This window comes from Heterodontus francisci, chromosome 13 (genome assembly GCF_036365525.1).
Source record: "Heterodontus francisci isolate sHetFra1 chromosome 13, sHetFra1.hap1, whole genome shotgun sequence".
Taxonomy (NCBI): domain Eukaryota; kingdom Metazoa; phylum Chordata; class Chondrichthyes; order Heterodontiformes; family Heterodontidae; genus Heterodontus; species Heterodontus francisci.
Window position 1 is genome coordinate 16,453,392 of NC_090383.1, and position 25,435 is coordinate 16,478,826.

General features: G+C 44.1%; 1 protein-coding gene across 6 annotated transcripts in view; it reads right to left on the reverse strand.

Moving 5' to 3' along the window:
- The window catches only part of cfap61 (cilia and flagella associated protein 61), a 271,251-nt gene that overhangs the window by 6,489 nt on the left and 239,327 nt on the right, over positions 1–25,435 (reverse strand). For all 6 annotated transcript variants that reach the window (XM_068044406.1, XM_068044407.1, XM_068044405.1 and 3 more), the window contains one exon: positions 3,225–3,315. In XM_068044406.1, coding sequence (XP_067900507.1) covers positions 3,225–3,315 — 91 coding nt within the window. The remainder of the gene's footprint in view (positions 1–3,224; positions 3,316–25,435) is intronic.

The window sequence follows — 25,435 nt, forward strand, 5'->3', positions numbered from 1 at the left end:
TCGCAGTCACATAGGATGCCATTTGTGACTTTGAGAAGGGCTATTTCAGCGCTGTGGCAGGGGTGGAAACCTGAATGGAGGAGTTTAAATATGGCTTTGTTGGAAAGATAGACATGAATTTGGGAGGTGACAACATGATCACGAACTTTGGAGAGGAAAGGGAGGTTGGTATTGGGGCAGTAGTTTACAAGGATGGAGGGATCAAGGGTGAGTTTTTCAACATTCTTCTTAAATGTGTTTGCAGTGTTGCCACACATAGTGACTTCAAGTTGAATTGACTGTGGGTTCAACACTAATTTAAAGTCTGTGTCAATGGACTGGGCAATTCATGTACACTAAAGCTAAAACCTATGTAATGAAGACCCCCACCTGCCAAGAATAAGTTGTATTAATTTCGTCATATGAACATTAATTTTAAACTGTCGCTGGAGTGAAGAAATGACTTATTTAAAGAGATAACCAGACATTTGGCTGGAAAAACATTTGCATACTAAGAGACAGTTCTTGGAGAGAGAAAAGAATTGCTCACTGATTCAATTAACAGAGACTGGTCTGGGCAATGTTGATCACATCTTGTCGGTGTATGAGACAGCACTACAGCCCCCACCCCCCCCCACACCCCCAACCCCCACCGAGAGCTTTGAAATCCACAAATGCAGGAGTTTGTTTGAACAGTTAGTCACATGACTAACCTGCTGGCCAACTTGGAGTCACAGGACAGTTTGAAGGCAGAGACTGCAGATTGTAACTGAACCTGGAACAAGACAGCCTCTCTCCTGGCTGGCTCTCTCTCACTTTCTCACAAGCTTCCGGACCCACTGAAGTCACTTAAACCTCAAGAGAGAAGAGACTCCTACATCAAAACAAGTTAAAGCGTGCACTGGGCCCCAACGAACGGCAAGACTTACCGGCAACCAAAGACTCCACATCAAACTCAAACGGCTATAGTTACAACCCAGATATTGCCTCAAACGTTTGCCCTTTATTGATTTGATTTGATTTAGATATACAGCACTGAAACAGGCCCTTCGGCCCACCGAGTCTGTGCCGACCATTAACCACCCATTTATACTAATCCTACACTAATCCCATATTCCTACCACATCCTCACCTGTCCCTATATTTCCCTACCACCTACCTATACTAGGGGCAATTTATAATGGCCAATTTACCTATCAACCTGCAAGTCTTCTGGCTGTGGGAGGAAACCGGAGCACCCGGAGGAAACCCACGCAGACACAGGGAGAACTTGCAAACTCCACACAGGCAGTACCCAGAATTGAACCCAGGTCGCTGGAGCTGTGAGGCTGCGGTGCTAACCACTGCGCCGCCCAATTCTTTCTACTTTTTCTGTCTGTGTGTGTGCATTTATCGCATATGCATGCAAGAGTGGTCGCGTCGCGTATTCATAGTGGTTAACCAAATTAGAGTTTAAGATTAATAAACTTCCATCTTTCTTGTTTAAATCTAAGAAAACCTGTCTGATTTGATTTCTTTGCCTTGGAATTGGAAAGCAGTGAACAAAGATTCCCTGAGAGGGAGCTAAAAACATGGTGTTTTAAAATTAAACCCTGTTATGGTTAAACCAGGCAAAGGCCCTTAGACCCCTTTCTCACCTGGTCTTAACACTTAGATTTAGTAATCTATGCTTTTACCATCTGCTATTCACTTTATAATGAATGCAAGGGGTTACTTACTAATTTTAAAAATTTAGCCTTTGTTTACAAAATGGCTAGCATCACAACATCATGCAATGACTATGCAGGTGAACAGATGGTTTATAATTACAGCAGCAGTTGGCATACGATATTAAAAGGTGCAAAAATATCATGACATCAAAACAAGTAAAATTCAAGATTTTTTTCTCGGAATACAACAGGGCTAAGTACTTCTTATAATGCATACATACAGTCTTGTAAGAAGTCAGACAATCAATAGGCAGGCATTCTCTAACAACTTGGACTACCTTAGTTAATTTATTGATAATTGGCTGCCATATTGAATTCAAATATATTTTGATATAGTGTCGCACCCCATTATCATCTGTGTAGTTACTACACTGAAGCAAATCCATTGACTATGTAGTTTAGACAAGAGAAAGAAAAACTTCCTACGTTGTCATTACAGAAACAAAGTTATCCTCCGTTTACACCTGATATTTTTTCTATACGAAACTGTATCACGACAGCATATTTCCTTAACAGTTCTAAATAAGGGCATTACATCAGATTAGGAGATTTAAATACTACTGTGTGCCAAAAGTGAAAATATAACATAAAAAGAGAGTGCTGGAAATACTCAGGAGGCCAGGCAGCATCTGTGGAGAGAGACACAAAGTTAACATTTTAGGTCATGACATGAAACCTTAACAATGGCCCCGATTTTGTGGTCAGCGGTGAAGCAATGGTGCTTGTTGCTGACCTTGAAGAAAGCTGCCCACAAAGATCTAGTAATCTCTGTGGCATAGATTTAATCTTTCCTGATGTTAATTTGAATCTGGCAGCATAAAGGGCGGCGCAGTGGTTAGCACCGCAGCCTCACAGCTCCAGCGACCCGGGTTCAATTCTGGGTATTGCCTGTGCGGAGTTTGCAAGTTCTCCCTGTGTCTGCCTGGGTTTCCTCCGGGTGCTCCGGTTTCCTCCCACATGCCAAAGACTTGCAGGTTGATAGATAAATTGGCCATTATAAATTGCCCCTAGTATAGGTAGGTGGTAGGGAAATATAGGGACATGTGGGGATGTGGTAGGAATATGGAATTAGTGTAGAATTAGCATAAATGGGTGGTTGATGGTCAGCACAGACTCGGTGGGCTGAAGGGCCTGTTTCAGTGCTGTATCTCTAAATAAAAATAAATAAATAAAGGGGATCTCCAGGTGTCCAGCAACGGTGATGCTCAAGCAGGATAAACAGCCAATCACATCGAAGTATTCTCAGACAGCAAGCCAGGCAGTAAAATGCACTGATTGTAAAATTTATTAAAAATTGAAGGATAAAGAGTGAAATAAATGATTGGGACATATACATTAGAAGCTGAAATATCATAAACAAACTTTAAAGACATTAACTTTGTTTCACTCTCCACAGAAGATGCAGGATCTGAATATTTCCTGCAGTTTCTGTTTTTATTTCAGATTTCCAGCATCCTCTGTATTTTTCTCTTGTAATATATATATGAAAATATAATTTTACTTTCAAAACAATAAGCATAAAACAGAATTAGATACCTTGTTGGATTCCACTATCTGTCGCACTTCTTGTTTGAAGTCCATGAAACGATCATGATATATGCACAGGCACCAAGGCTCCTTCAGATAGCTGAAAAAAAATGTATATAATTACTGACGGGGATACTTTCTAGATACTAATGCATTTTATTTACCATCATTGATATCTCTGACTCTGTCACCATCATTTCTTCTTCAAATGTCTCCTAGAATGGTCTGGTCAATCAATTATTTTACTGCATGTTCTGCCAGCATCAGTAATTACTTTTAAAGAAGATTTATTCAGATCAACAGAAAGATTTTAAGTAATAGCAGTAATAATTTTTTGGAAATCTCCATTTTATGTGTTTGAAGACTCAGGGACTTACATCCCATAAAAGCCTTGATTGCACCCATTGCATCGAACATATTACTCTGTGTAGCCAGTCAGCGTGTTAGTGATTTGAGAAAATATTAATCTTGCTATGTGATCATGGAGCCAAATTTAACAGACTGATATCTAATTTATATAATGTTAACATTTCTAGTTGTTGGCTACTTGCAAGGTCATAATATTAGGGTAGTTTGATTGTTTAGGTTAAAATAATCACAATAATTGTTTGGGGTTTTTGGATTTAGATATTAGAGTCACAATTAATCAGCAGGGATAGTAACATTTGACAAGCTGAAAGGAACAATACTTCTTATTGAATTAAACAGTAGTTAGATCTTTAAAACAGAAATCTGCTTGAGATTAATCGAGAAGGAAGATAAAATATCACTATAGTCTCCTGGAACTTATTTTGATTGCCATCGGAAGTCAGAGACAAATTTCCCAAAGTACTTTCTTTCCCCGAATTTGCTAGAGTTTTTTCAAATCTGTTTCTTTAACCTCCCCCTGGAAATTATATGACTGCTGATAAGAGTGTTGGTGCTCATGATGCTTAGTTGCACCATGACTGTATGGAACAGGCTTAATGGAGCAGCTGGTCTTTTCCTTTCTGTAATTTTTGCATGCTCGTATAGCAATAAGGAAGTTAGGGTAACAGCAGGTAATTATGTTTAAAGGTTCAAGGTACAAGTTTAAAATAATTAGGGGGGGACATATTTAACTTACTAAAGTCAAATAATCAATCATTAGAATTATAGGAACTATGTGGAAATTAATTGAAGAAAGTAACATTTTATAATCTTAAAACTTTTACTTTTTAACATTTCCGGATAATTTTAACACTAACTCCTGGTCTGGAAGCCACCTCTGCGCATGTGCAGATATACAAAATATAACTCAGGAACTCACACTGCGATACAGCGCAGTGTATCTCAGGGACTCTTTTACACTGACTGAAGGTCACCAGGAATGCAGGTTCATGTCAATAATGCCAAAGGAACAGCTACAAGAGATGCTTCCATCTCCTTGCCCAGTTGCTTGTTCTCAACGAAAGAGCCATGAAGTGGCCCGAGTCCGTTGACTTGGACCCCCTCCCCACTTCACCTTCCTCCTGATCTTCAAAGTGCATCCTCCTCCACCAAGGATGCCGCCATTATCAACTTTCACCCCACAATGGGGCACGCCCACCCTGTACCAGCCACAGCACCAACGAGGACGTGCCTGTAAAGAGATGCCCTCTCCTCTCAGTCTTCTGAGCTCTTTTGCACTGGCCTGAGAGGACTCTGCGAAGATATGCGCCATATTTAATAAAGGCAGCTGCTTAGGACATCACTGGCTTTCATCACAGGCAATGCAAATGCGCATGGGCAGGAAGCTCGCCTCCTGCAGCGGAGGTGTCAACAAATGCATCCTAATTTTAAACATTTTAGAAAATATTAGATAAAGCAGAGAAACCTGCATGTTTGTATGTAAAGGTATTGGTGAAGCACAAGTGTTTAAAGATGTCTAATTTTCCATTGAATATATCATAAATTGGTTGTTGCAAAATATTTTCCTACAATTAGAGTACACATCAAAACATTTCCAATAGTTATTTGTTCCAATATAAAATTAGATTGATATGAATAGTTTTATAACATTTTCAACAAGGAAAGCAATATTCAACTGTTCTCATTTGTTGAATCCAAGACTAAAACTAGGTAGGATATCTGAAGAAAGGATATAATCAGCTGACTTTCTCAATAACATCTAAAAAAAATCTTGTATAAAATGTGATCATTCTTATTCTTCGATCACAGTTGCATCGTATGACAGAAGCCTGCAATCCCTGTCGGAAACATTAATCAACCTGTTAGTCTTTACACTATTATTTGGTTGTAAACCAATACAAGTACCACTAGTATGAGCGCATGCTGTTATTGTACAGTTTATTCAATAACAAACATTATTCACTCATAAATTAGACTATCACCCTACAGAAATAAACTTTTTTCAGTGCAGCCCAATCAAGACAAGTGGCAGTGGCTTGAAAAAAAGCATTTACTTTAAAATCCAAAAGTTAAATTACCAATAGTAAAGTTGACCTGGAAATTGTTCTCCCAGGTTCAGATTTCAGCCCCACTTGTCATAATTCACTGAGTATTTGTGGCTTTCTAAATGTATTTACCTCTCCATTTTTCTCTCCTTTAAGAAACTCCTTAAAATTACATCTTTGAACAAACTTTTGGTCACCAATCACAATGGGCTGAATTTTCGTTGGGCTGAGGAGGCGGGACTAGAGGCAGGTGTGCCAGCAATTTCACATTCCCAAGTGGCTGGCTTCCCAATGTGATCTCGCCTCCCAGTGATTTTGGTGAAGTCATCGGATACTGTGTAGCGGCAACCTGCCTGAAAGTGGTAGGTCATCAATTTATCATGCAAAATGAGAAAATTAAGAGCTCACTGAAGGGCAGAAGGCGATTTTGGAGGGGAGTTATGGGAAACATGCAGGGCTACAACTATGTTCATGAAGAGAAGGCGGCATTGCAGCAGGCAACCAGTCATGTAGTCGCGTGCATTTAATAGCAGTGTATAAAGGGGGAAAGGATTGGAAAGCTCTTCATGCAGTGGCCATTGAGTGTGCAGAGGTTGCTGTAGTGTTATGAAAGTGCTTCCATTTTTAAAAAAATCTTTGAGGACTCGTGTTCAAAAACTGTGGAAATTGATTCCTTTGAAAGACTGAAGAGATTTCATAGATGCTGGACTTTGTTTTTTTTTTCTAAAAGGTCACAGAAGGACTTTAGATTTTGTTTAAAAACAAACCCTTACTGGATGTCACATGTCTTAAGCTAAGTAAACAGCAGGAGCCTTGGTGACTAGGGGAGTTGTTTACAGAGAAGTGACACGTAATGATTTATGGTGGTCAAGAGTCGGTTTCATTTTAGATATTGTTTTGAGTCAGTTAGGGGTCAGCCTGCTAAGAGAGAAGCCACCAGCTCATCTTTTTGCCTGCCAGACTAATCCTCGACGTTGTCTGAAGAGAACTGATCCAAAAAGATCCCAGTGAAAGCCGTCTACACGTATTTGGGATGCCAGAATAAAAGGGACAACTGATATCATTCCATTTCTTATTCTTTTCCTTCAAAGAATTAACAAGTAATTGGCCAAAATATTTTTTTGTCTTTTTTGTAAGGAGATCTCTGCAGAGAAAACTTCTTTATTTTTTCTTGAACCAGTGTGCTTGTGTGTGCACATGTATGTGCATGTGTTGGGTTAATTTAGAAGGGAACTTTCATATTTCAACCTGCGTGCTAATACTTTTCATCTTTACTGAATAAGTCTTGCTTTATAATAAATTAATAATTTTGTTGTTTATTAAAGAAACCTGGTTGGTGGATTTTATTCTGAAATAAAAATAGAGTATATAATTGGCCACATAGCACAGAGGTCTAGGCAGCCATTATAGTGCATCGGGTGGCAAGGAAGGCCATCCTTGGACATGGGGCTGAGCTACTTGAGTTGGAGACAAGCAGCCATGAGGAGCAGGTGCTCCAACAGCAAATACAGCCCGTTGGTCCTGTGGCAGACAAAGGTGATGCACAAGGGTTAGGATAGACTGACAAAGAAAGAGCTTCCTGGGCATTACAGAGTATTAGTTCTGCTGGAGAATGTGCCTATCAAGGCAAATGGTAGCAGAATTGTGTGCCCTCATGGAGGAACACCTCATTCCTCACCGGTCACATCAGTGTGCTCTGCTAGTAGCCGTTAAAGTGACCGTGCTGCTGAACCTCTATGCCTCTAGATCCTTCCAAGGGGCAGCAGCTGACCTGTGTGGCATCTCGAAAATGGCTGCCCATCACCGCATAAGGCAGATCACTTTTGAGAGGCACTGGATTACATTGAGTTCACCACTGATTGGGCCACACAGGCACAGAGGGCTGTGGGATTTGCCTCCATTGCTGGACTCCCTCAGGTGCAGGGCTTTATCAATTGCACCCATCAAGACACTGACTGAGCAACCAGGGGCATTTATAAATAGGAAGGGATTCCACTCCCTCAACATTCAGCTGGTGTGTCACCACCACAAGTGCTTTCAGCAGGTGTGTGCACAGTATCCTGGCAGCTGCCATAACGCCTTCTTCCTTAGGCAATTGCAGGTGCCGCAGCTGCTAACGGCACCGGAGAGAATAGGCGGATGGCTGCTCGGGGGCAAGGGCTATCCATTGAAGAGATAGGTACTGACACCTATACGCCATCTGTTGATGGAAGCACAGAGGGACTACAACCACTGTCATCTCAGCACAAGGGCCACCATACAGTAGGCCATTGGACTCCTGAAAATGCAGTTCCAGCGCCTTGACCGGGGTGGGGGGGGGGGCACACTCCAATACACTCCCTCAAGGGTCTCACGGATTGTGGCGGTTTGCTGCACTCTTCATAACATGGACCTCCAGAGAGGTGTGGACTTTGAAGAGGCAGATGCAGAGGAATGATACACTCCTTAGAGGAGGAGGAGGTGAAGGAGGAAGGAATGGAACAGAGTCAACCAGCCTTGCAAGGCCTTCCACAGGTCCGGCTGAGGCCTCAAAGCATTGACTAGGAGGCTCGGGCCACACAAATTCAGGTATGTTTCTCCTGAGGGTGCCTTATCCTGAAAGGTACTCGGCTCAGAAACTCATCTTTCCCAGATGGAGGGAGTGCATCTAAGATGCACACGATGCGTAGCCTTTCCACTGGTCCCCACATTGCCTGGAAGATGTCTGCAGCTGCCACACAATTTCCACGAACACGCTGATGTGTGTCCCTCCTCCACTTCATCATTCTTGTGCCTTCATGCCAACAAACATTGGAATCACACCAGGTCCAATCATCAACTTTTCATTGAGTCCTTTTAACTGAATACAACCATGACAAAAGTCACCCAGGTGAGCCACAAAGTGATACGACTGACAAGGTTCCTTCCGCTCGCGTCTGATCCAACGGGGTGCTACCCCTCTGCTGAGAATGAGGTAGAGGCAGGCTGCTCGCGTATGTGTGCATGCAGCTGAGATGCCCATGGCGGTCATCCTCGTCGTCACAGTGCCAGTGGGGCCTCCACCACAGGCTGCCCCACCAGCATCGATGCAGGGACAGCCTCAGTCACAGGGCCTTCCTGTATTGATGGTGCCTCAGTCAGAGTGGCCAAGGGGCGACTGATGATGATGTTGTGCCGTGAGGGGTGGATCCTGGAACATCGTCATTGACTGTCTCAGACCTTTCATGGCACGCATGAACGTCAGAGGGATTCACCAGCTGGGGCACATCAGGCATCCATTCTATACATCTTTGCGCCATCAGTGCCACTGACCAGTCAATGCTACAGAATGTGGCATACATTTTTTTGCATGTCAGGCTCACCATGAGGTTGGCCACTCTCCCAATGGATGAGCTTATGCATTCATATGCCTGAGACATAACAGCGTATGTGTCAAGGATGGACTCCTCTATTCTCTACCCATGACTCCGCAACGTCTCAGGCACATATCCCACTGCTGCTCCAGTAAGACCTGTCTTGCGTGTGATTCCCGAGGCTCTGCATCTCTGCTCAGCTGAGCATGGTTGTGTCTGTCCTCTATCCTCTGAGGGCTGTTCCGAGCTCAGTGAGACCATTAATGTTAAAATATGAGATATGAACCTCCAGACCAATTTAAAGAAATACACAACAAAATTTCATGTTTTAAGACTTTAATTTATAACAACTGAACTAAAAGAAATCCATCCCCATGAGCTAAATAGTACTTTGTAAGTAGCTGATACCCCAAACTATAAAGGATGGTATTTTCTTTACTTATTAAAACTCTTGACAACCTCACACTACACTTATATGTTACACAGTCCTCCTTAATGGCAGAATGTTTGCAATTAAAAGTCGCAAACTCCTCCCAGCTGCTGGTCTACTGCTCTCCTCTCTCTTCCATTTCAAGGTAAATTGCCGACCACAAAAATGGCTGCCATTTGCCCTTTAAATCGGGCCTGCCACATCCAGCATCCTCAGCATGCCCGCTGCCCCAATTGGCTGACAAATGCACCATTGGGCTACTAATTGGCCATCTCATTGAAAATTGCACGGTTTTTAGGCGCTGATGCGGAGCAGGGTTGGGACTTGGAAAAAGTCCTGACATCGGGGTCCTAACCCTAAAATGAAAATTTGGTCCATTATCTCCTTACTTGGCTCAGTGCCACTATTTGCCGGATTTCGCTCTTGTGATGTGCCTTGGGATGTTTTCCTACATTAATGCAATTAATGCTATATAAATGCAAGCTGTTGTTGTTATTTTTTTATCATTATTTAAACTGCCAATGTCCTTCAGAAATTAACAGAATCCAGAAAGGATTAACACCACAATCAACACCAGTAGCGTCATAGGGATGTCGTTCAGAAAGGGGTCCAGCACAGCTGACAGAAAAAGAAGCTGCATAACCTATCCCTGAGGAACAAAGCCCCAGGGCACTCAAATGTGGCTGTGACCTTACCAAAATTTGACATTTAATTAAAGGTTTGTTGTTCAGGGTATCCTCAGGGCTGTGCTAATATCATTGCATTGAAGCAGCACATTGCTGTGTTAAGAGCGCTACAATTGAACAGAACAGGGCTGTTTTCACATCAGTACAGTAAAGCAGCATAGCACCAGTCATTCTACTGCTAAAGTAAAGCAAATTAGTTGTGGCAGGGGCCGAAAATCTGTGACCATTCTGGCACACCCCCCTACTATAACTTTACACAAATCTGAAATTAGGCAAGGATCTGGTGTATCCAGGTCTCAGGCTTACAGCAGAGATTCCAGGATAGCTTGCTAGGACATCCAAACACTTGCATTTTGAGCAGGGCTCAATGAATAACAGCCAAAGTGAGAACCCTAGATAATCTCTCTAACCCAAGGGTATGAAACCAATAGCAGTATTACTATCAGCCCAGCTCAAATCAGCTATTTCAACTCAGACAGGAGACTGATCCAAGCTCAACGTCTCACTGCTTTAATCAACTGAGATCTACATTTATTAGTAAAGTCCCCCAGCTGGGATTGAACCTTACTGACTGATGATTAACATTTCCAAAAATTATGAGATAGCATGAATCATGAAACTCATGTTTTCTTTTTCCTTGTTTTAATACAGTTGAAGTGTTAAGTCATGCCAAGAGAATGAAATTTGCTGAGAAAAAACATTGTTTCATAAGAACCATCCTCATCAACTATTAATCAATGTAACACCTGACACATAGCAATGAAGTCCTTTAAAGCCACATTTAATGCAGGCAATTCCAATACACAGTACTTTTCGGAAAGCTACAGGTGATCCCAGTTTCCTTCTTATCCGTGTTTGAGCATTATAACTGCAGAGAGAAACTAGCTTAAAAGCAAAAGTTTGCATTAATCAGGAATTCTGCTCCATTGAGCTGAAGGAGGAATTTCCAAACTTAGAGTTAAATTGCTGTCAAGTATTACAGTCTATATATAAAATAAAGAGAAATACTTTGTACTGTGATCATTCTCAACCTATCAGTGTTTTTCTTTTCTCCCATACTGGTGAAGCTCACTTATTTAAGGAGTAGGGCATCAAGGAGCCCTAGTAAAACTGAAGTCAATGGGAATCGGGGGAAAACTCTCCGCTGGTTGGAGTCATACCTAGCGCAAAGGTAGATGGTTGTGGTTGTTGGAGGTCAATCATCTGAGCTCCAGGACATCACTGCAGGAGTTCCTTGGGGTAGTGTCCTAGGCCCAACCATCTTCAGCTGCTCATCAATGACCTTCCTTCAATCATAAGGTCAGAAGTGGGGATGTTCGCTGATGATTGCACAATGTTCAGCACCATTCGCAACTCCTCAGATACTGAAGCAGTCCGTGTAGAAATGCAGCAAGACTTGGACAATATCCAGGCTTGGGCTGATAAGTGGCAAGTAACATTCACGCCACACAAGTGCCAGGCAATAACCATCTCCAACAAGTGAGAATCTAACCATCTCCCCTTGACATTCAATGGCATTACCATCGCTAAATCCCTCACTATCAACATCCGAGGGGCTACCATTGACCAGAAACTGAACTGGAGTAGTCATATAAATACCGTGGCTACAAGAGCAGGTCGGAGGCTAGGAATCCTGCAGCGAGTAACTCACCTCCTGACTCCCCAAAGCCTGTCCGCCATCTACAAGGCACAAGTCAGGAGTGTGATGGAATACTCTCCACTTGCCTGGATGGGTGCAGCTCCAACAACACTCAAGAAGCTTGACAACATCCAGGACAAAGCAGCCTGCTTGATTGGCACCCCATCCACAAACATTCACTCCCTCCACCACCGATGCACAGTGGCAGCAGTGTGTACCATCTACAAGATGCACTGCAGCAAGCACCAAAGCTCCTTAGACATCACCTTCCAAACCCGCGACCTCTACCAACTAGAAGGACAAGGGTGGCAAATCTATATCGCCGTTCCTTCACTGGGTCAAAATCCTGGAACTCCCTTCCTAACAGCACTGTGGGTGTAGCTGCCCCACATGGACTGCAGCGGTTCAAGAAGGCAGCTCACCACCACCTTCTCAAGGGCAATTAGGGATGGGCAATAAATGCTGGCCTGGCCAGTGACACCCACATCCCATGACTGAATAAAAGAAAAACTAGCAGAGACCCGCAAAACCTTTGTGGTCTACTTAGTATACTTGACCAATTCCATCTCATCCATCCTGCCCATTCCATTCCCATCCATGCCATTCCATTCCACCGCATTTCCATATTAACCCCACTCACCCGCACCCCCACCACCAGCAGTTCCTCAGTTGGCATCTTGAAAATCATGTAATTAAAATTCAATAGGATCGGTTATGCCCAAACAAGGCAGTGCTGACTCACAAAGTGGAACAGGATCTCAGCTTCACACCTGAACATGGGGGCTACCTCCCCAGGTCAGTCCTGCTGCAATCTTGACTGACTAACCGCTCCATGCCATCTCTGTCATCCATTCTATCCTTCCCATGCCACCACTTCTATGTCATCCCTATCCCATGCCATTTCATCCTTCCCGTGCCACCTCTGATGCCATAAACAGACCTATACACCGACAGAGAGAAACCTATACAACACGGAAATGGATTTACAAAGTAAACATTCAGGGAATCATTACTGACCAGGGATTTGCCCACTGAACCCGCAGAGGGAGAGTCACAAAAAAAATGGCTCCTGACATGTTTGTGGGCCTTGCTTTATGGAGAGCTTTATGTTTTGTGAGGTTTGTCGTATCCTCCAGTAATGGCATTTAGCAAGACTGAACTTTAATTTGCTTCACAGGCTTTATTCAGCTATCTTTACTCCACAGATACAGTCCTGCAACATGTGCTGTCTGACCTTTGAACCCCCAGGTCAGATGACCTCCTAACTAGTACAGCATGTACCATATTGTATATGTGAGTATCATATTGTATCTCATATGCAAGTCCACATAACATTCAGTTATCATCATGACATTCCTCCCTTATCAGACTGAAAACATGTCCATGATTTTTCTGGCATTATACAAATGAATACATGCACATTAGATAAAATCCTATGTTTCTTGCGTGATTTCTTCTGACACTTGACTCTGACTGTCATTTCAGGAACTCTGGTTAAATTCCCTGAACTTGACGGTATCAGCTTCCTTTCATAAGCCTTCATCTGTGCCTCTGGACTGCAAGCTGTCAGCTTACTGCCAGAAACTCTGGAGTCTCTGGTACCTGATCCAGGCTCCTCATCAGTCCCTGCCACCATCTGAACCTCATCTCGATGTCGAACTGCTATTTCCTGTTTCTCCATCTGTGTATCTTGATCTGGAACCAGATTTAGCTCAGACTCTGGGTTCTGCAGCACAAAACTACTGCAGTGCTCTTATTTCTTGACATATGATGCACTTCCGTCATATTCTACTCCTTCTGATGACCTCACAGTCACCCTATTTCCAGTCTTGGAAATAACATTATATGGATCTAGAAAGAATGTTGTGTCCATCTTGCTTGGACGCTTTCCTCTCACCAACACCATCACCTGGCATCACATCAGACTCTCTGGCACCCCTTCTATGATCTGCATAAAACTTTGACACACCCTTCTTCTCAGCAACATTGTCTCGAAACTCTTGATCATCAATGATGTCTCTGATTTCCGGCATTTTGGTGTGGATTTTGCATCCGAGCAGCAACTCTGCTAGGCTCACCCCTGTCATATTATGTGGAATTGCTCTGTACACAGCCAGATATGACAGACGTGCCTCCTTCCAGTCTCTGCCTTCAGCTTGGGCAATTCTCATCCACTTCTGTAGAGATTGGTTCTGATGTTCCACCTCTCCATTAGCTTTTGGCCATTTCGCGTCACTCTGTGGTGGAGTCCCTGCCCTGCACGTAGTCAGCAAACCTCTCAGAGATAAATTGTAGCCCATTATCTGAGTACAAAGTAACTGGCAAACCATGCCTTGCAAATATCTTAGTCAGTACTGTCACTGTTTTCTCTGCTGTTGTAGACTTCATCACAACATACTCATAGTAGTTACTGTAATAATCAATCACAATCAGAATTGACTCTCATGATGGAAACAGACCTAAAAAATCCATGGCTACATCTTCCCATGGTTCGGCTGGTAGCAATGTGCTGCGTATTGGTTCAGGAGGGCTGGGTCGGCTAATGAATTGACATCCAAGACAGGATTTGACAAATTTTTCTGCATTCTTCTCCATTCCAGGCCACCAAATTATGGTTTTCAGGTTCTGCTTTGTACCGACCACTCCTAAATAATCCTCCTGCGCCAATGCCACTGTCCTATTCCTTAGTTGCTTTGGCACTACAAGTCTGTTGCCTCTGAGCTCACATTTCCTCATTTATCACAGTCCATCTCTAACAGCAATGTAGGACTTGTGTATACATATCTCCCAATGTTCTGTCTGGATCCTCTACCTGATGTTTTCTAGTTCTGGATCTCTGTCTGACTCCCTATCTCCCTAGTTGTCATTCCTCTGGGTGTCGAGTGTACAGCTACATATTGCACAAACGATTCTGCTTCCTTGTTTAGCATAGACCCTTGTCCACCATCAGTAGTCTTGATAGCGAATCTGCAATGTTTGACTTCCCCACATGGATTTATGAATGAGAAGGAATGGGAAATCATGTTTGATTAACCTGTTGGAGGACGTTATGAACAGAATTGATAAAGGGGAGTAGGTGGATGTGGTATACTTGGATTTTCAGAAGGCTTTTGATAAAGTCCCCTCCAGGAGGTTGGTTAGCAAAATTAAAGCACATGGGATAGGAGGTAATGTACTGGTATGGATTAAGGATGGTTAACAGGCAGAAAGCAGAGTATAGGATTAAACGGGTCATTCTTGCATTGGTGGTTGTGACTAGTGGGGTACTGCAGGGATCAGTGCTTGGGCCCCAGCTGTTCACAATATATATCAATGACTTGGATGTGGGGACCAAATGTAATATTTCCAAGTTCATGGATGACAGAAAACTAGGTGGGAATGTGTGTTGTGAGGAAGATGCAATGTGGCTTCAAGGGGATTTGGACAGACTTTGCGAGTGGGCAAGAACATGGCAGATGGAATATAATGTGGAAAAATGTGAGTTATCTACTTTGGTAGGAGGAACAGATGTGCAGAGTATTTCTTAAATGGTAAGAGATTAGAAAGTGTCGATGTGCAAAGGGACCTGGGTGTCCTTGTCAGTAAGTCACTGAAAGCTAACATACAGGTACAGCAAACAATTGAGAAGGCTAATGGTATGTCAGCCTTAATTGCAAGAGGATTTGAGTACAGGGGTAGTGAAGTCTTGCTTCAATTGTATAGAACCTTGGTTAGACCGCACCTGGAGTACTGTGTGCAGTTTTGGTCCCCTTACCTTAGCAAGGGTATTATTGCCATAAAGGGGGTGCAATGAAGGTTCACCAGACTTGTTCCTGGGATGGCAGGACTGTCCTATGAAGGGAGATTGGGGAAACTGGGCCTGTATTCTCTAGAGTTTTGAAGAATGAGAGGTGATCTCATTGAAACCCACAAAATACTTAAAGGTGTAGACAGGGTAGATGCAGCTAAGATGTTTCCCCTCGTTGAGGAGTCTAGAACCGGGGACACAATTTCAAAATAAGGGGGAAGCCACTTAGGACAGAGACGAGGAGAAATGTCTTTACTCAGAGGGTTGTGAATCTTTGGAATTCTCTACCCCAGAGGGCTGTGGAAGCTCAGTCATTGAGTATGTTTAAAGCAGAGATTGACAGATGTCTTAGTTCAAATGACATAAGGGGATATGAGGATAGTGTGGGAAAAAGACATTGAAGTGGAAGATCAGCCATGATCAAATTGAATGGCGGGGCAGGCTCAATGGGCTGAATGGCCTACTCCTGCTCCTATGTTCCAATGTTCCTATAACCTTGTACTAACCTTGTATTGCTGAAATCTAAGCACCCACCTCTCAATCTGAGCACATGGTTTTGAGCATACATCACCTTCAATGCTTTATGGTCTGTCAACAACTCAAATTCAATGCCAAACAAGCATGCATGAAATCTTTCACATTCCCAGATTAGCCTGAGAATATTGCCTCTCCACCTCCGCCAAAGGCCAGCTTGTGCAAGCGTTGACTCTTGGTCCTCTAGGGTGTGTCTGTACTAGCACAGCTCCTAGTCCCACTGGACTGGTGTCTGCAATGACCTTCATCCAAGAGTGTGAGCACTCATCAAACTTTCCTTCACTGCTCTGAATGCATCCTTCGGCTCGTGGCCAAACACAAATAGTTCATCCTTCCTTGTTAATTTCCTCAATGGATCAACCATTCTAGCAAAAGTTTGGTATGAATTTTGAATAGTAGTTTACAAGACTAAGAAAACTCCTCATCTCACTGGCATTTTCTGGTTCTCTTGCCTCTGCCACTGCCTAAACACCCTCTCTTGCTGGATTAATGCCTTGGCTTGTCAACTTTTGACCCATAAATAATAGCCCTGACACTCCGAATAGGCATTTGTCTGCATTCAGCATTAGACCCACTGCTTGCAACTTTGCCAACACTAATCTCAACCTCTCATCATGTTCTTCACGAAAGGCACCATGAACGATGATGTCATCTGAAGTATTGGCCACTCCTGGCACACCTTGAATTAGTTTATGGATCTCATGTTGGTAAATATCATGTGCTGCATTTATGCCAAATAACAGCCTTTTATATTGGTACAGTCTGCAGTGTGTGACATATGTTGTCATCTTCCTAGAATCTTGGTGCAACTCTAGTTGGTAGTACGCCCACTTTAAGGTCAACTTAGAAAACACCTTACTTGTCAACATCTCCTGGAGTATCTCACCTACAATTGGTATAGGATGGCATTCTATAACCACTGCCTCATTCACCTGTCTCATGTCGATGCACAGTCTTATGTTTTCATTGGGCTTGGGCACTACCATTACTGGACTCACCCAAGGTGTTGGTCCTTCTACTGGTTCAACAATATCTTGATCAATGAGCTTTTGGATCTTGGCTTCAGCCTTGCTGCTCAATCCAAAAGGTGTTCTTAATACAGGCTGAGTTACTGACTTGATGTTGTCATCAATGGTCAGCTTCACCAGACGATCACAAAGCTTTCCTATTCTTTGTAAAACAGGTTTGAACTTCTCTTTTAGTTTAGTATATGACTTCACCAAGTTCACCTTCAATCCAATATGCAAACCCCTCAGGCTTGAGCCATCTCTCTGCCTATGAGAAGTTCCCCTTTCTCTTGTATGACCACAAACTCTGCACTACAGCCTTGAAACATCCCATAGTTTGAAGTGGCATCTTGGATGTGTATGGGTACAACTTCACACATTTCTGTGATGTGCACTCAATTCTCTTCTTCTTCAATTCTTCCCACCTTGTCCTATCAGTCACATTGTTATCACTTTCATAATCCACGATGATGTCCACCTTCAGTCACCAATCAGCACTGGAACTTTTCCATGTTTCCCATCATTGACTGCAAAGATGTATCCCTCATCACATTCACCATCATTCTTGCTGTCATTCTCTACTCGGCATACATTTCTGCCTTGTTCATTCCTCTGCCCTCTGTTTTCCTTTCCAGACTTTGCTCTCAGTTTTGCTTCTGCACTTCCTAGTAAAGTGATCCTTTCCCCCAAAATTTTTGCAGTTTTGCCTTTAGCAAGGCAGCAAGAATCCTTCCCAAAATGTCCCAAATTTCCACATCTGAAGCACTCTTTCTCTGTCTTACTTGGGCTTCTCCTACCTTGCCCTCTGAATGATCTAAGCTTGTTGACTTGGCTTGAGTTTGATACAGAACACTCTGAAGCTGAAGTGTCTGCATCCAACTTCATCAACTGGAATTGAGCTTCCACAGCTTCAAATGAAGCCACCATCCTCAATGTTTCCGCCAAGGTTAACACATCTTTTTCAAGCAACTTGCGCTTCAAGTAGTACCACTGGCAACTTTGTACGACTTGATCCCTGAGCTGATTATCTAAAGGCATTTCAATCTAGTGACAAAGTGCACAACACTGTCCCCATCTGTCTGCTTCACCTGCTGAAACACATGTGCTGAAATGTTGCATTCATCGTCACCACATAATGATTGTTTAATGCACCCTTGCCATAATCAACCCGATCTCTTGTTCCATTAAGTGTTTTGAATTTCTCTCTCACTGATGCCCCAGCACTGGAGATCGATAAAGCCCTTGCGCTTGCTGCATCGCGTCGCCCCATTGAGAAACAGGCCCCTGCTGTCCATGTAAGCCTCAAACTCTTCCAGTCATGTGATCCACTGTGCACTCACTACACTGGCTTCACTGTTGGGATCAAACAGATTCACACCTCTAATCCCAGCAGATTCCAATCTGACAAAAGCCATATTCAACTGCAACAGTTTAGTAACCTAATCCAATATTTTAGACCGTGTTGCCAAGGTTGATATTTTAGTCCTTGTCGCCACTGTTGGATCCTCCAGTAATGACACTTAGCGAGACTGAGATTTAACTTGCTTCACAGACTTTATTAAGCCATCTTTACTCTACAGATACAGTCCTTCAGCATGTGCTATCTGACCTTTGAATCCCCAGGTCAGATGACCTCGTCACTAGTACAGCATGTACCATATTGCATCTAATATGCATGTCCACATAACTCTCAGTTATCATCATGACAAGATTGGTGTGCAAATATCTGTTGTTCTGCACCTGTGTGAACCAGTCCCTGCTCCCAATACACAGAACGCACATGGTCAACCCAGTTTAGTCACATGACTAACTGGCTGTTGCAGAGTTTTGAGCTGAGAGTTTTAAATTGGAGAAAACAGTGTTTGAAGACAGAAAGCTCCTGGTTCCTGGATTGACAACAGCTCTCTCCTCTCTGCTCCCATCTCTTTCTCACCAACTTTGGAATCTATTGAAGACACATGAACCCCAAGAGAGAAAAGTCTCCTACAGTAAACAAGGTTTAAGAAGAATATTGGGCCCCAATGAAAAGCAAGAACTACCTACAAAAGGACTCTACAGTGGGCTCGACGCACAGTAACAAGAAACTCTTCAGATATTGCCTCACACCTCTCCACTTTATTTTTCTTCTGCTCTTTTCTGTCCCTATCTGCATGTCTGTATTGCGTAAGCATGCTAGCGTGGGCTTGTCGTGTATCTGTAGGCATTAACCGAATTAGAGGTTAAGTTTTAATAAATTTCACTTTTCTTCTTTAAAACTAAGAAAGCCAGTTTGTGCTCATTTCTTTGCCTTATAATTGGAAAGCAGTGAACAAGGATTCACCAAGGGGCAGCTCAAAATATAGTGTGTTTTAAAATAAAACCATGTTGTCGTAAGAGTAGGTGAAGGCTGAAAGGGACCCCTAGACACCTTTCTCACCTGGTTGCAACATAATAGACACTTTAATTACATTGGACTTCCACTGCAACAAAATTCCAAATACTATTCTTGTAGGCACTTTCTAGTTGTGCATAACCTCATTCATTTTTGGTAGAACGGTGTCCATGTATTAGTCTTGAAATTTTATTTTTGGACTGGAAAGCTAGTTTCTATTGGCCTCTGCTTTTATACAGAAGTCCAAGGAGCTAAAATATGCTTAGTTTACATTGGTAAAACTAGTTCCTTTACCCCAAGAACAGAATCAAATGCCCACACTTTTATGGGTCTATGATACATTCAGAATAGGGAAATACGGTCAATGGAGAGAGACAGGGTGTGAGAAATTGGACTCATTAACACCTTTTTGGAGGGTGCTACAACTGCCCTTGGAGCTCCAAAATGGCAAATGTGGGGCACAGGCACACTTGGTGGGGCGAATCGTGCTGCATGAAATATTGGTGCATGCTTTAGTGCAGACGCAGCGAACATCCGCTGAAAGTATGCAGAGTAGATAGATCATGACATCATTTTAGCGTACAATGCTGATTTGACACCAGCGGTGCCAGTTTGGAGCTCAATACTTCAGCCTATGCCCTCTTTAACCTCGCACAACTGAACATGTTTTCATCAGCAGGAAGGACTCCCCACTAGCACTATATAGGGGCTCATCAACTACTTATAGCTTCGTTGCTGCTTGATATTTTTTCTGGCATTTGCTATGATTGTACAAGTGTTTGCTGCTTTCTATTGTTGTTTCAAGTTGCAAAAGTCTACAGGAAGAGGTGTGGCAGGTGTTGAAGGAATTTTTGTGTCTTCAAGGTTTCTGCACAAACCAGTTGCTCCCAGACATGAGTGAATGAGTAACCATCCCCTATGGAATACAGCATGACACAGAGAATGAACAGAGGTCATGCAGAGCAGGACAAGCTGCTGAAAGAGGGAAGATGGGAGGGGGAGAAAGGCTCTTAGCAGGAGCAATTCTTCTATCTGAACATGAGAGGAATAATATGAGAGACATCTGCACTTCAGTAAGGATGTCCTCACTAAAATTTATTTTATTTTTTATCTTATTTAGAGATACAGCACTGAAACAGGCCCTTCGGCCCACCAAGTCTGTGCCGATCATCAACCACCCATTTATACTAATCCTACACTAATCCCATATTCCTACCACATCCCCACTTGTCCCTATATTCCCCTACCACCTACCTATACTAGGGGCAATTTATAATGGCCAATTTACCTATCAACCTGCAAGTCTTTGGCTGTGGGAGGAAACCAGAGCACCCGGCGAAAACCAATGCGGACACAGGGAGAACTTGCAAACTCCGCACAGGCAGTACGCAGAATTGAACCTGGGTTGCTGGCGCTGTGAGGCTGCGGTGCTAACCACTGCGCCGCCCCCTGCTGCAGCCACAATTGCAAACTCAGAGCAGAGCAAGAATCACACATTGCCAGTGGCTGTGAAAGTGAGTGTGGTGCTGAAGTTTTATGGGTCTGGTTCCATCCAGGCTGGAGCTGGAGATATTTGCAACATCTCATTCCCTCTTGTCAAGCAGTATGCGACATCGCTAGGATTGTAGGCTTCCACATGATGCAGGGTTCCACTGACTCAATGCACATTGCTTTTCAAGCACTGCATGTCAACTCTGCCATATACCGGAACTGGAAGGGATTTCCCTCCCTCAACGTCCAGCTGGTGTGTGAGCATAGGCAGTGAATCATGCAGGTCAATGCCCAGTAGCCTGGCAGCAGTCACGTGCCTTCATTCCACTGTGCCAGCTGCATTTGAGCCATCACAGCAAACCTAAATGGTTGCTAGTAGGCGACAAGGGCTGTCCGCTGACGACATGCCTACTGATGTGTGTCCAGCATGCATACAATGAAAACCATATTGCCAAACAAAATGTGACAGAGCAGACATTTGGCATGCTGAAACGATGCTTCTACTGCCTGTTCTGCTCTGGAGGAGACCTGCGATACTTGGCAGAGTGGGTAGCGAAATAAGTGGTGGTCTGCTGTATGCTGCACAACCTTGCATCATGAGGGGACTGCCTTGCCACCAGCTATATGGTGAGCAGCTAAGCAGCAGGAGCATGAGGAGGAAGAGGAAGGAAAGGAAGAGGAGGAAGAGGAAGGCAGGAGGTATCTTAAACAGCACCTTTCTGCCCTAGCTTTCGATGAAGAACTTATCTGAGCATGATACCAATAACCATAACCCCAATTCCCTATTAACCAACAGTCCCATACTTTACCTTCCCTCTGTCACAGTGTCCATGTGGCCAAAATGCAAAAAATAAAAGCCACTATAAAATAAACATTCAAAACCAAATTTATGAATAGAATCATGCCATACATGTGCATTTCCCTATCTAACAGATTTTCCACCTTGGATACTGTTGGGGGAGATAGCGTCTCAGTGGAATGCAGCAAGAGCCAAGTCTGTGGTACAAGGGGTGGCTCAGCTGCACAGGAGGGGAGGAAAAGGAGTGGGAGAGCTATAGTGATAGGGGATTCTATTGTAAGGGGTACAGATAGGCACTTCTGAGGCTGCAAACGTGACTCCAGGATGGTATGTTGCCTCCCTGGTGCTAGGGTCAAGGATGTCACGGAGCAGTTGCAGGATATTCTGAAGGGGGAGGGTGAATAGTCAGAGGTCGTGGTACACATTGGTACCAATGACACAGGTAGAAAGAGGGATGAGGTCCTGCAACAAGAATTTAGGGAGCTACGTAGCAGATTAAAAAGCAGGACCTCAAAGGTTGTAATCTCAGGATTATTCCTGGTGCCACGTGCTAGTGAGTATAGGAATAGGAGGATAGAGCAGATGAAAGCGTGGCTGAGGAGATGGTGCAGGAGGGAGGGCTTCAGTTTCCTGGATCACTGGGTCTGTTTCTGGCAAAGGTGGGACCTGTACAAGTTGGACGGGTTGCACCTGACCTGGAACGGGACCAATAACCTTGCTAGGAGGTTTGCGAGTGCTGTTTGGGGGGAGTGGGGGGGGGGGGGGGGGGGGCGGTGTTTAAACTAATTTGGCAGGGGGATGGGATACAGAGTGGAGGTACAGTAGGGGGTGATGCACAGTCAAATATAGAAGAGAAACTGAGTCAGTCTGGAAGGCAGAGCAAATATAGACCTGTTAAGGCACAAGTGAAAAATGAAAGGCTGGATTGCATCTATTTTAATGCAAGGAGTCTTACTAGTAAGGCAGATGAATTGAGGGCGTTGATTAGCACATGGGAATATGATATTATTGCTATCACAGAGACATGGTTGAGGGAGGGGCAGAACTGGCAGCTCAATATTCCAGTGTATAGAATATAGAATCTTCAGGTGCCACAGGGGAGGGGGTAAAAGAGGAGGTGGCATTGCACTGTTGATCAAGGAGTCAATTACTGCAGTATGGAGGGATGATATCTTAGAAGGTTCCTCAAATGAGGCCATATGGGTAGAACTTAAAAACAAAAAGGGGGCAATCACTTGGCTGGGAGTGTACTAGAGGCCTCCAAACAAACAGTCAGGGAAAGATAGAGGAGCAAATTATGTAGGCAAATCTCAGAGAGGTGTAAAAATAATAGGATAATAATAGTAGGGGATTTCAACTTCCCCAATATCAACTGGAATAGTCTTAGTGCAAAGGCTTAAAGGGTGCGGAGTTCTTAAAATGCATACAGGAGAGCTTTTTGAGCCAGTACAGCCAGTACATAGAAAGCCCTAGAAGAGAAGGGGCAGTACTGGACCTAATCCTAGGGAATGAAGCTGGACGTGGCAGAAGTGTCAGTGGGGAAGCACTTCGGGGATGGTGACCATAACTCTAAGATTTAAGGTAGTTATGGAAAAGGACAAAGATGGACCGGAAATAAAGGTACTGAATTGAGGGAAGGCCGATTTCAATATGATAAAACAGGATCTGGCCAAAGTGGACTGGAAGCAGCTATTTGTAGGAAAGTCTACATCAGACCAGTGGGAGGCATTTAAAGAGGAAATAGTGAGAGTTCAGAGCCAACACGTACCCGTAAAGGTGAAGGGTAGGACCAACAAGTCCAGGGAATCCTGGATGTCAAGGGATATAGAGGATTGGATAAGGAAAAAAAAAAGGAGGCTTATGGCAGATTCAGAGCGCTGAAAACAGCGGAGGCACGAGAGGAGTATAGAGGGGTACTTAAAAAAGTAATTAGGAGAGCGAAGAGGGGACATGAAAAAACACTGGCAGACTTGCTAATGCACCAAATATTTTGTTGTGCACACCTATCAATGTTCTTCTGCAGGTTGCCCCCTCAAAATCTTCATCTGAGTCCTCTACTGTGGAACCTATGTGCACCCGCACCCTCCAGCAAGCTGGTCATTGAACTTCTTGCATACAGGTCCTCAGAGCTTTACACCTGGCATTGATCTCCAAGGCTATCAGCTCCCATTGTCTTTTCACCGTGATGGAGGGCATCCTTCCCACTTGCAGATACAGGACATCTCCTCCTTTCCAGCTTCTCCACCAAGATTTCCAGTGCAGCATCGGAAAACCTTGGAGCCCACTCTCTCCCTTTCAGTACCATTCCTCGCTCTTCAACCACAACTCCCAGCACCTGCTCCAGTAATACTGCACTTCCCTTTTAAGATGTGCAGGCTAGCTAGTTATGATATTGGCCCCTTTACTGGGTTCAGCCAGCATGGTTAGCACTGGCTGGACACAGAGATCATTCAAATGAGCAGGCAGCATGAAGTTGGCGTGATGCTTGCGTTGCAGTCAACCCACATGGGTTAATTGCTCATCAGTAAGCATCTGCTGTGGCTCAGTTGGTAGCACTTCCACCTCTGAGTCAGACGGGTCAAGTCTCCCTCCAGGACTTAAGCATGAAAAGCTAGGCTGACACTCCAGTGCAGTACTGAGGGTGTGCTGCACTGCTGGAGGTGCCACCTTTCAAACGAAACATGGAACTGAGGCTCAGTCTGCCCTCCCAAGTGTACATCTAATAAAATGATTCCCATTGCACTATTTTGGACTGCAGCGGTTCAAGATGGTAGCTCACCATCATCTTCTCAAGGGCAAATAGGGATGGGCAACAAATGCTGGCCTTGCTCGTGACGCTCACATCCCATGAAAGAATACAAAAAAAAGACTCCCATGCCCATTTTCAGGGGTTATCCAATTTAGTCCCCGTGGTCTCTGTCAGCTGCACTCATAGGGCTGTATCTTGGTGTCCCCCCGTGTCTTAATCCATGGTGGGGGGGCCTGAAGGAGGGTCTGGGAGAAGCCCGCCACAGACCTCGACGCTGGGGGGCTCTGTGGCGGCCGCCCCCCCCCGCCACTGGACGACAGGACCTGAATTTAAATATTTAAATTAATAAAATAAATACATTTAAATGGACTTACCTTCAATCTTATGAGCCCGTCGCGATCTTCAGCACAGCAGCCGGCACTCCCGTGCCTTCAATTCCCCATCTGGGGAAAGGCAGTGAGACACTGGCGGGGGTGGGGGGAGTTAACATTTTCTGTCGGGGTGGGTGGGAGACGGGGTCAAATAAACATAATGTGTGTAAGGGATGGTGGGAAGGAATGAACTCTAAACTTTGTGCAGTTTCGGGGTGGGGAAGGTCACATTTAAAAGGTGTTTTTGGGGGGGTGGGGGAGATGGGAAAATAATTAACATAAATGTTATTGTGGGGTGGGAAAGGGGCATTAGAAATGTATTGTATATTTTTTGGGAGCATACTTCTTTAAAAATTGAAATGAGCTGGCAGGGCTGGCTGCCCTTTATAAAAGGCGCCAGCGCTTGCACACAGGCAGCTGATGCCATTGCTGGGGACGGACAGCCCGTCCCCTCCACATGATTGGCGGGGGCAGGCCAGCCCGGTTATTTAAATAAGCCGCCGCACTGGAGATCGTAGCAACTCCGGCATGCGGCCTGCCCTTTTGAGCTTGCCGCCGATCCTCTTAAAATCCAGCCCATAGTGTATCCAGCCCCCCTTCACCTTCCCCC